Here is a 12113-nt window from a genome sequence, read left to right on the forward strand (position 1 = left end):
TAACTATCTTCCTATGAATATGAAGTAATATCTATATTTCTTTGATATGCTAGTTGTTATTTAAGACCCGGGAAAAGTGGTTGTTACAAGAAGTCCCACTCCACTTTTCACTCAACTAATATGCTTCACAAGATACTCACTCTAACTTGTGTCCAATGCTCCTTTACTAGACTAATTACTTAAAAGTCCTTAGATTAAGAATCCATGCACCACTTTCGATTGCAAGCTTAAACTTATCTTTTTGTGATAACTCCATTAGTTCAAAGTTTCAAGCTACGAAAAAGTTCAACATGCACTATTGCATGGCTCACTCGGCCTGGGGGGATCCGAGGATCTCGCACTACGACTAGCTCACAATGTAATCGCAATGTAATTGCACCTCAAGTGCACTCTAAGGGGCCATGCATTGTTTCCAAATGACTAGCTCCATTTGTCATTATTCCTTTATGACTTATCTTTCTAAGTAGATCCACTGACCCAGAACTCGTGGTACAAGAAACCAACTTTGCACTTGAGCTAAGCTCGTTTTTAAGTAGTCTACTTCCTAGTTTGTCATCTCAATAGAAAACAAGGTCAATTCTAGACTTGTGCTCCACCCTGTACTATTCACTTCCACTTTTATTGATACACTCCTCTGACCAATAATACGACTTAATCGAACAAGGGCTTAGTCTGGTTTGGCCACACCAATTTGAATGCTTATGGACTGCATAAATGCAACTTGAGCTCCCAACAAGCTCTTGTCACTAATGTTCCCTTTTGAGTCCATGTGTTCCTCCGTCAGGAAAAGGGTATCCTCATGCACTTCGTGTGTCAACCTACCACCCTCAATTAAACCTCCAAAAATTTGCATCCTTGCTAGCTCGATATCCACTTTGTCAATTTGTGGGTTGAACATGTAACATTGTGCAATAGCGTGGAGCTCTACCTAAAGCCTAACGTCAGACTCAAAATTTATGTTACATTGCATAGAAAACCATTTACCAAGTTATGAAGCTTGACTTGGAGCTCAATAACCGATTCAAGGTCAAGTTTGCCAACTTAAGGGTCCAATAAAAAACCTTTGCACACTTGTGTGGAGCTCATCTCTGAGCTTTGCAACATGACCAACTTTCCTACCACTTGCAACTTCTATAGAAGCTCAAGATCCAACAATTCCCTACAATCATTAAAAAAACATGGTCATCTTATATCAGTGCCACATACCAATATCTTATGTTGCTAAAATTCAAAGTATTCCTCACTCCTCTATTTGGCACATAAGGTCTAGTTCAGACCTGGATCCAAATCTTTCAAAGAATTGGACTAAGAGAAACAATTCGATGTTCTTGGCCAAATTGCACTTTGCTCTTGTACTTTCTTCTTATGGCACCAACTCACATCAAGTCAGATCAGGCACCTTAGGGTGCACTTTCTTTAATCTCAATGTAATCTAGGTGATGGCATCTTTTAGCTCATACAAAACTAAGAATCGAGAATCCCGAGTACACACCTTTTCATTCTTGTAGCTCCAATCCTTAACACCTCTCAAAAATCAGAGGATCTTGCATCCACCCTTAGTGTTCTAATTGTGGAAAATCAGAAAGCTGCACTGAAGGTTCCTTGTGTAACATGTTGGAGGAACTCCACAACATCGCACTTCATTTGTTGACGAACATATTTCGTAGCTCTAATGTCAATTCAGCTTCTGTATTAGAGAAGAGTTACATTCCCTAAAATCGCCAAACGGGTTGTGACAAATGTTCCAATTACAAGATAAGTTGTTAGTCTACTAACAACTTTCCTCTACGTTTGAGAGGTGCAACTCCTTTGCATGATGGTGGTTTTTTAGATTTTTTGAGTACTTTCAACCTAAAAGTACAAAAAGGAAAAAGGAAAAGCTAAAGAAAATGGCTTACTAAAACTTTACTAATAGAGTTACAAGATTCACAAACTTTGATTTCATAAATTTATTTCAAATTATGAGGGGGTTGAACAAAAAAAGCTAGAAACTACATTCAAGAACTTATTTAATGAGTTATAAGATAAAGCATTTTTTTATATGCAACAACAATGACAGAAGTGTACTAAGTCACAACACACAAAAATATAAGGTGAAAAAACACGTTCAAATCGAGATACCAAGAAATAGTTGTGTTTCTTTTACATTAAAAGCATGGTTTATACATTGAAAAAGAAGGATTGCCAATTTAACATATGGGAGATTAGTAGTGATAATACAGTATGACATCCAAAATCAAATGCTTTCTCTATTAACTTTGTGAAATTGTGCAACTCCAAAACTTTCTCCACCATGTCTAAACACAAAAGTGCTTTTGTTAGTAAGATCTTCTTAGTTCCAAATGAATTAAAAATAGCAAACCTTAAATGGCCTTGGAAAGTTTCAATCGTGAAAAAGTTCTGATTTCTATGACTACCTAGCCTACTCAATGATACTTGAGATGAAACTCCATGTTTTAATTACGACACTCAAATTTTTTGATTAATGGTTGTAATGGATGGATTCAAGGTCTTCTTATGCAAGTGGCTGCTTAGAAAAATGATCTTAGCTACAAATGGACATCTAAACCACAAAATCATATAATGTCTTCAATGTTGTAAGTGGGACTAGTAGGCCTAACATTGATTAGTGTGAATCTCACAAACAAGGACTATTAAACCAATGTAATGTGAAATTTGAATTGGTATGAATATAGAGAGCAAGGCTTTTTATCACGAACTTTTCTTTGGATATAAATATGAAGTTGATAATCCAATGGGAGTGGTAATGGATTCCAAAAGTGAAGCATGTGCTAAGGACTAAAAGAATAGAAGAATTCTTAGTTGTCTAAGCTGATAAAATTATATCACCACCTATTTGTCTTCATGCAATAGAAATACTTGAAGTATATACCATTCTTGTGGAAGATGCCTCAAAAAGTGTACTTTTTGGCTTCCTTTTTAACCCGTTTTGTCCATTTGTGAAGGAATAGGGATTCTCGCTATGTTACTGATTTTGGAGAGGTAAGTGTTGACACAAAAGTTTCCACTCATGCCTGAAGTGTTATCCTTGGGCAACCATGTGTAACATGGAAACAACCTCCAAGTGTGGGACTTACCCTCTAAGGTTGAATCTAGAAAGAAGGTCGACTTTCTTACAATCGGGATGCACCTAACTACAACTTTTGAGGAAAAGGGAGATGGAATGCATGGAAAGTAAATGCTGAAAGGGAAAGAGGGGCAATGCACCAAATTGAATATAGTTACACTCTCTGCCTATTGCTGCACAAAACATTAATAAAACACCTAAATACACAGATCTTAACTCTATCCTATCATCCCAAGGCTCATATGTAGGTTATAGCTTACTAGATGTTGCAAGGAAAATAAATTTCACAATACAACAACTAAAAGCATAGCTAATAGGACACATGAAATAGGAAAATAGAGAAGAAACAATCCATACAAGGCAAGAAAATGCACAATATATCATATTGGTAAGATTAGGAAAACAAGGAATTTTATTACTGCAAGGAAAAAAAGGGAGTTGCAAAGCATAATGTTATTGCAAGTGAAACAAGGAACCCAGAAATTATTTACGAAATTTGCCTTTATAAAGTTCAAACATAACTCAAAATACAACTTGAAGTTCAAACTTCAACCATGCTGGACTTAACTTATAGAGGGCAAAAATTAATAAATGTCAGAATAAAATCTGATCTTGAATCAATTTGCTCATGGAAGTGACAAGAAAAGCCAAAAAGCATGCATCCAGCAATATCTAATAGAAGAAAATCCTTGCAGATCATAAGGAGACATGGGGATGCACTGGCTTCATGATTACAAAGCCAAAGAAGTTGCTTCGCATTAAATAACTAGCTCTGGAAGCAAGCTATGGCCACAAACAATCAAATCATGCTACTGTCAGGATGGGATAATATGAAGTGTTAACCCACTTGTAATGTTGACCTGTTGAGCGTCACCATTTCGCAAGTGGCCCCAACAAGCTATTGCAAAAACACAAAAGAAACCTGGGTTGTTAATCATTGAAAAGATGCACGACATAAGACTTGATAAAATGTGGTACTAGCAAGGGCCCACAAAACTCGTTGATCAAATAGAAGGAAACCAATGGAAAAACCAATCCAATGGAAAAACCTTGATTGGTTTTGCTATTACACAAGGGACAAAAAGGGAACCTTGCAAAATAGTGAAATGGGGTTAACACAAAGGTTAGTTGTAGACTGTAAGGAAACTCAGGTGTGGAAACAATTTCCTATGCTAATCCCTTAAGGAAAGTATTGTGCAAATTCCTATTAAATCCTTACAATTTCAGATTCAATATTATGTAAACAATAATATTGCAGTCAACTATGGACACAGAAAACAGATAGAGAAAGAAAACACATAAACACAAAGATATGCCGGTGGGGAAAAACCTTTTGGTAAAACAACCCCACCACTCCAAAACCTGCATTTCTTTTAGGACACAGAAGACCAATCCAATAGCAACATACCATACCAATAATACACTCTCTCTCTCCTATCTGCAACCCTAAAAAATGCTTATATCATACGCGTGAGTTGGAGACTCGAGTGTACAGTACTCAATGATCAATTGCCACATGTCTTCACATCTTCACCCATCATTGAATCTTCTAGAGATAACTCTTACGCATCATAGGAATCCGTCATAACCATTTCAGCCATGATCTTACACACGATTCAAAATACAGACGTATACAAGTAGAGTGACACATCAACAAGCCAACTAGACATGTACACTCACACTTAATTACATTATTTGCAAAAAATACAATTACAAAACAAATAATAAGAATAGGAACTATTCAAGGTTGAGACACCTTATTCCTAACATTCTCCCAATTGTCGAACACCTTGTAAGAGCAACATGAACATAACAGGAACTAACTGCTATAGGCGAAAAGGCCCATAGACTCCAAACACCATCTGAACTTCTTTGTGCCCACTGGTTTCGTCAATGCATCTGCAACATTCTTTATAGTATCTACCTTCTCCAAATTTACCTTTACATCTTCCACCATATCTCTCCCAAAGTGAAACTGCACATCAATGTGCTTCGTTTTGGCATGGAAAGTTGGATTCTTTACAAGGCAAATAGCACTCTGACTATCGCAACAAATAGTAATCTATCCTACATCAACACCAACATCAGAACACAATCTCCTAAGCCAAATGGCTTCCTTACAAGCATGAGTAGCAGCCATGTACTCAACTTCTACAATGGACAAAGCAACCACAAGTTGTCATTTACTCATCCAACTAATGGCACCACCAAACATAGTGAACACATAAGCACTAGTGGATCTCTTGCTATCAATATCACCTGCCCAATCTAAATCCACAAACCCAAGAATACAAACTGAATGTGGAGCTCTAGAAGAGCTACCATGATAACAAATGGAGTAATTTGATGTACCCCTCAAATATCTGAATACTTTCTTAACTGAATCCCAATGTACCTGTCCAGGATTAGCCATAAGCCGGCTCAAAACTCCCACTGCTTGGGCAATGTCTGGTCTATTACAGACCATAGCATACATAAGATTGCCAACTGCACTAGCATAAGGTACTCTACTCATGTCCTCCACCTCACTAGGAGATTTTGGACAATCATCTACAAATAACTTTGTTCCCATAGAAACAGGAACACACAATGGTCTACAATTTGCCATGCTGAACCTATCCAACACAGAGTTCACATACTCTGACTCAACCAAAGTTTTCTTGTTAGACCTATCTCTACTAATTTTCATACCCAAGATGTATCTTGCTGCCCCAAGATAGAAGACACACAACAGAAGACATGATTCACAAGAAGCATGTAGGTAGTGAGGACTTGAATAGGATCTATACCACCAGTTTCCTTCCCAAAGGATCTAGCATTTGGAGCACAATGACTTTGCCAAATCATTACTAATGAGTCGAGGAGATAGTGAGGAAAGTGGATCTCTAAGGCAATACTTTGTCTCTTACACTATACCCAAAAATGTAGAATGTTCAAAATGTATCACCCTAACAAAGGCATGGCTTTGTCCCTTAAAAATTCAAGGCTCTATAGTTAGTGTTGTGTTATCTAGAACTTTGAAACCAAGGCAATCACATTTGGGAGAGCTTTCCAACTACTCTCTCCTATAGCATATGGGCTATAAATACACCCAAAATGGCATGACAATGGTATCATTGTATAAACTAAAGGAAGCAAAGCATTTGCCTCACAAAATTAAAATAATATCTTAGATAGCAATACTTTAATGTATTATTTCCAAACCAGCTGATTGATAAATGAATAAAAAGGAAGTGCAAGTCTCGAAGGTTAATTTTTAAATGGTAAAGGTGAATAGGGTTTTAGGTTGGACTTAAGGCATATAATTTAAGTTATGATTCTATACAATAAATCTTTAGATTCGTAAATGAAGATTGGCAACTTCAACATGAAGGTTTCCAATCAAAATTCATAACACTTGTATCCAATCTCCTAAAATTAAAGGGCTTTTAGTGGGAGTCATGAGTTGTATGGTAATTCTTGATTGTTTTCTAAAATAGTTTACCAAGACACAACAGATTCAAGGGGAATTAACGAGGTTTTATAAAAAAATTACATGCAAGAAAAGATTTAATTGAACGGGTTTTATGGCAATTACAATATGGCATAAGGAGGGTCCTTGATTTCATTTACTAGCTCTTTCTTTTTTATGTGACGATTTTAAAATTAAATAAGATCTTTGTGGCCAACATGGGGTGCATGACATTGACTTCTCAACTCTAAGGTGGGCGTCTTGTGGCGTCTTGTGTAGATTAATAATAGGTTGTTAGGGTGAAATGACTATTGTTTTCTACTTCTATTTCCTTCTGGACCTATGATGAAAGATTCAGACATTCATGGAATCTTAAAAAGTCATTAGCAAAACTAGAACGAAGAAACAATAAGGTTCCGATCTGGATCAGATAACTATGCTGGTTTGGAGAGGTGAGATGTTGACCTGTTGGGCACCATTCAAGAAGACTGTTAAAAATGGACAAGACTACAAAAGTGGCAGAGATAATTGCAGACACTTGAAATGCTTCTCTTTGCATCTAGTTCCTAAGTTCCATGACTTTGTTTAAGTGTAACTGTTTCTGGTTGGAGATGCACCCGTGCACTTTCAAAGTTGATTTCTTGGATATTATGGGGAGCATCAATTGTGAGTGTGTACATGAATGGTTGGAGCTGTGAAGTGTCAGGGAATGGAATTTATATTCCCAACAGTCAACTGACTGCATTTCCCATTTTTTCATTTTTTATTGCTCCTTTTTGTTGTTATTCATAGAGGCAATGACAAAAAAAAGAAGCATCACAATATCTCTGATTTTATTAAAGCTTGAATTGATGAAGCTTGCAACTAGTTATATGCAAAGACGAAGGCAATGATAAACCTAGTTGTAATGAGAACGCAGAACATGGAAAGTGGGGGACCTAATGTGAATAATGCAGGGTCAAATTTACCCAAGGAAAGAAGTAAGTTGCTAACTTATCACCATCAACTTTGTATTTTGAATAAGTGGTTGCATTTCCTTCAGAAGTTATAATTCAAAGTGCTGACAAAAAGAAGGATAATGCTTTTGGAGAGTGCAATCACAGTAAAGTTATAAATAAGAAGGAAATTAAGCTCGGATGGGAGAAGCAGGCCTTCCTCAAAGATCTGAAAGAACTGGAATTCAAAAATATGGACACAGGATTGATATTTTGTAGGATATTGCTACCGACTGTGTACAATAAACCCCAATACAAGTGCCAAAAAGAAGGATCTGCATGAAAAATGGAGAAGGCAGAGTCAGACAATAAGATCTTGACCATAAAAAAGTTAAGTATGCCTATAACAAGGGAAAGAGGGAAAATAAAATTGATAATTTAGAAATCAGCATGAAAGGAATTTTTTGACAAAATTAAATTCCTGGAGAAAGAGCAAGAGCAGATCAGGGTGTGGATGTCAGAAGCTAATGGTGAAGAATTGATTGACCACACTAGTGAAAGAAGAGAACATTTTCCAAATGGAAAACATCAAGCCCAATGTTCAAGGTGCCTTAGATGATTTGCAGTAAACTATAATAGTCCAAGAAGACCTATACAGACTACTCCTAGAGATATCTATAGGCGATATTTTGAGAAGGGCAAACATAGTATCTCTGTACCAAATGAATAAAAGCATTAGACCATTTTCAGTTGCATGAAGTTAACAAAGTTTCATAAAGAATGGTTCCTTAGTTGTCAAGATTTAGTTCGTAATAGAAGGGTCAGAAACTAAGAGCAGGCCATTGTCAGTTTGTTATGTTCTCCTTCCCAATTATATTTTAATGGTGCTCTAAAGAGTTTTGCTCCCAATATCACAATCAGCCTTGTCCATTTTTCTGTATTTCAATAAAAAAAATTCCTTCATTAAAAAAAATGTTGCATATGAATGACTTCTAACCTTTTTACAAGCATTGCAGTTCTTCCAACCATCTTCATCTGCATGAAATATCTCACAGAACTTCAGTTGATCATATGCTAACCTGTGGTCGAAAAGTAAGTGTATAAATAGATAATCAAAGCTATCAATTAGCTAATAGATATAGTAAGTGTATAAATAGATTATCAAAGCTATCAATTAGCTAATAGATATAGTGCACTAGTTATTTCCCTATGATTTGACTGTGGAATTCAAGAATCCATATTTAATTTGAGAATCCAAATTTCAACATTAAATATGACAAAAATGCAAATTCATGTTTTGCAATTCTAAACAGATTACCAAGTCACAATAAATACATAACACACACATATGGCAGATGCAATAATCCTAGGAATTTGGGGACAACACAGAAACTTGCAATATCACTAATAATAGAAGACACCCACACAAGCTACCAAGGAACATCAGAAACCTTATTTCGACTTTGTTATCATCCAATACAAGCCTGAAAAAAATACAAACCAAAACAATGGACCAAAGTACTAAACCATTCTGACTTAGGAGTTCGAGCAAATACAACCACAAAAATTCCACAAACAAATGAAATGCCCCGTTGAAACTTTAAACATCCTCTAGTAAAAAATGGGTAAATTGACACGGCTAATAACTTGCCCAAACAAAAGGTCTTTGTAACTGAATGAGAAAAGCAACTAAGCTGTGAGATCCCAGCATGTTATCCTTTTATGCAGAAATGGAAAACGTGAAATACAAAAGCCAAAAGCAATCTGAATAGGATATATGGATTGCCTACACAAATTCTTTATTTCATGTATGATATTAACTTAAATGCTCAAACGAAGTGTCAGTTTTCCTCTCGAATAACAAAAGGATAACGGGTTATCAAATTGAACACACAACTATAAATATAACATCTAAAATAATAGCAAAAACAGGACTGCCACATTAAATAAATCAATTAGGAAACAAAAATTGATCAAAGGGCAGTAGTGTAAAGGTGGATTCTCCTCAACAAATAACCCATGAAAGCATAGTACGCCACCAATTTACAAATTCTCACTATTTAAAAATGGAAAGAAAAACAGGGCTAGCTTATAAATTTTCAGAGGAAATTTAACTTTTAAAAACCACAACAGGAAATCAACAATCTAGACGTGGACTTCTCTTGCAAAAAGTCTCACGGTAGACAATAATTACTATTCTATACAGAACAAAAATATTAATTATAAAGTCTCTAATGTCAGAATAGCACCATACTGTAATAGAAAATTATAAAGCACGGAAATACTCTGTAAGAAAATTGCACAACAGCGGCAAACTTACGACACTAAAAAACACGTCTAAATTGATTGTAAACAATCTTGTCAGAATCAGTAAATTCTTTTGAGCTTATGATATTTCTACAAAATATATGCACACAAATTTCTGGATAAAGAACAGCGTAAACACAAAACTGTAATTTCATTACCATAGTGCAGACAAAAACTATAAATTGTCCAAAAGTGCCCCAAAGAATGTAATTTAATATTAAAAAGCGGTTTCATTCGCAATGAGAGTGACTCGATCAAATTCAACTCACAACTAGATGGACAAAATTTCCCGAAAGAAAACTGACAAAAGTCAACTCACAATGAGATGGACAAAATTTCCCGAAAGAAAACTGACCAGCTTGATAAAACGAAAACGCTTTCCAAGTTACAAAGTTTCCATGGAACTTTATACTCAAACTAAAACCAGTATACATGTAGAACACTAAATAAATTACCGACGTATATAAAGCGAAACAAGAAACTGTAACTCCAAAAAATTAAAAACAAATCGAAAGCAAAACTGCTTTAGAAAGTAACGAAAACCAAACCAAAATCCTGAAAAAAAAAGGCCAGAAAAGGATGAAGATTCGCGCTCGGCAGCAAGCGTCTTATAGCATTATTTCCAAGAAAAATGTCCACGCGAAACTACCCATCAATTACCAGCGAACACGCAGAATTGTAAAACATGTCGCCATACTACAAATCAAATTGTAACTATAAAAACTGAAAGGATTAAAAAAAAAGTCAGAACTGCCACTTTGCGATAAGACAATATGCAAACCGAAACCCTGACAGGATATCGTTTTATAAAAACTCACACTCAGGAGAAAAAATTTGCCTTCTTGACGACGGCGGCAAACTAAGCACGGTATAAAAAACCCATTGAAACAACCTCAGAAAAATTTGACAAGTAAGTTTATACTTGGTTACAAATCTTTTCCGGTAAAGACGCAAAGAAAGAAAGTGAAATCAAACTCGAAACCCTGAGCTCCGAGTAAAAACCACGCTCACACAAAACGTTTACTTCTTAATTTTACGACTCTGGCAATTTAACCACGTCACAAAAATGCATCGAAATAACATCGAAGAAAACTGATCAGCGTCCTCAATTCTATCTAGGTCATCAAAACATTCCAAAAAACGACGTAAAACATACGACAAAAAGCAAACAAAAAACTACATTTGTTTAAAAAATAAGTCCATACCCGCAGGAATTGCAGAGATCGGCAAAGCCGCCGGAACGTAAAGGCCACCCCGTTCTCCACACAACCGACGCCGCTCCACGGCACTTTGCATTCCAGCAAATCTTATTCATCTCTTCCCCCAAAATTCAGCCCAATCCACGTAAAAACAACACAAATTTCACAGCTCGGGGTCACCGGTTCGATCCACGGCACGCCAAAACTAAAAATCCAAACACCTCTTTCCAAATCCACGTATAATTCACGCCAATTTCCGCCTGACAGGTCAGCGGTTCGATCCACAAAGGAGAACCAAACCACAAATAAGTTTCCGTGAAATTCACACAAACCAAAAGCAATCCATCACAAAGCCGTGACCTAAACAACATGACAGAATTTCATTGTCTGCACACAAATTCATCTCCCGCAGTTGCCTTCTCCACTACGCCTCACTAAGAATCCTCGGCCGACCATTCTTTAGCCACAGTTCCAGCACAACTAGAGATCGAAAATTCCACCGTCTATCTGTTGGGAAGCCTCAGTACTCCCAATTTATCAGCTACTGGAGCGTTTTTCCACATTCTCGGCAGTTTTTCCGCCATTTTTGTTAGCTCAACAGGCACTAAATCTTGGAGTAAATCTCTATAACTTTACCCATGCACGCTCACAGCTGCATGAGAAAAAGCCAAGCAAACACAAAATCAAAAGACACATTTGGGTATTTCTTTCGCTAAACGGTCCGTCCGTAGACATGTACATGCAAGCGTATGGATTCCCTCCGTATGCGTATACCCTTTCTTCTCTACACCCCTGCAATTTTCTGCCACGTGTCCGTCTTTTTGCTTTTTACGTAACGTCCTCCCTGGAGTTTCGGTATCCTAGGCTGGTTATTCATATCGTCGTTATTTAGATTAAGATTAACGGTGGAGTGGGACCCATGGCCGGTTTCATGCAAACTTCGTGGGGTGTTTTTGCGCAGCACGTCGATATATATACATTGTATATATGTTCGACATATTCGATGTTAACTTGGTATTTATGTCGCCTACGTCGTGTTGGCGGTCTGAGCTGTCGTTTACCGGAGCTTAAAATAAAGTGAGTACGTGGAGTGGTGTTACATGCTTAGCTGAAACTTAAATTCGTGAAAGACT

General features: G+C 36.7%; 1 protein-coding gene across 3 annotated transcripts in view; it reads right to left on the reverse strand.

The window, feature by feature from the left end:
- Nucleotides 1-11659, reverse strand: part of LOC149555004 (B3 domain-containing protein Os07g0679700-like) — a 93287-nt gene extending 81628 nt beyond the window's left edge. For 2 of the 3 annotated variants that reach the window (XM_089829033.1, XM_089829032.1), the window contains exons 1-2: nucleotides 10987-11659; nucleotides 8472-8553 (exon numbers count right to left, since the gene is read on the reverse strand). In XM_089829033.1, coding sequence (XP_089685159.1) covers nucleotides 8472-8553; nucleotides 10987-11096 — 192 coding nt within the window. In that variant the 5' untranslated portion in view covers nucleotides 11097-11659. The remainder of the gene's footprint in view (nucleotides 1-8471; nucleotides 8554-10986) is intronic. The other variant, XM_089829034.1, reaches the window with a different exon arrangement.
- Between the last annotated feature and the right edge of the window lie 454 nt (nucleotides 11660-12113).

This window comes from Cupressus sempervirens, chromosome 5, assembly GCF_028749045.1.
Source record: "Cupressus sempervirens isolate cs-2001-9-10 chromosome 5, ASM2874904v1, whole genome shotgun sequence".
In the NCBI taxonomy this organism is placed as follows: domain Eukaryota; kingdom Viridiplantae; phylum Streptophyta; class Pinopsida; order Cupressales; family Cupressaceae; genus Cupressus; species Cupressus sempervirens.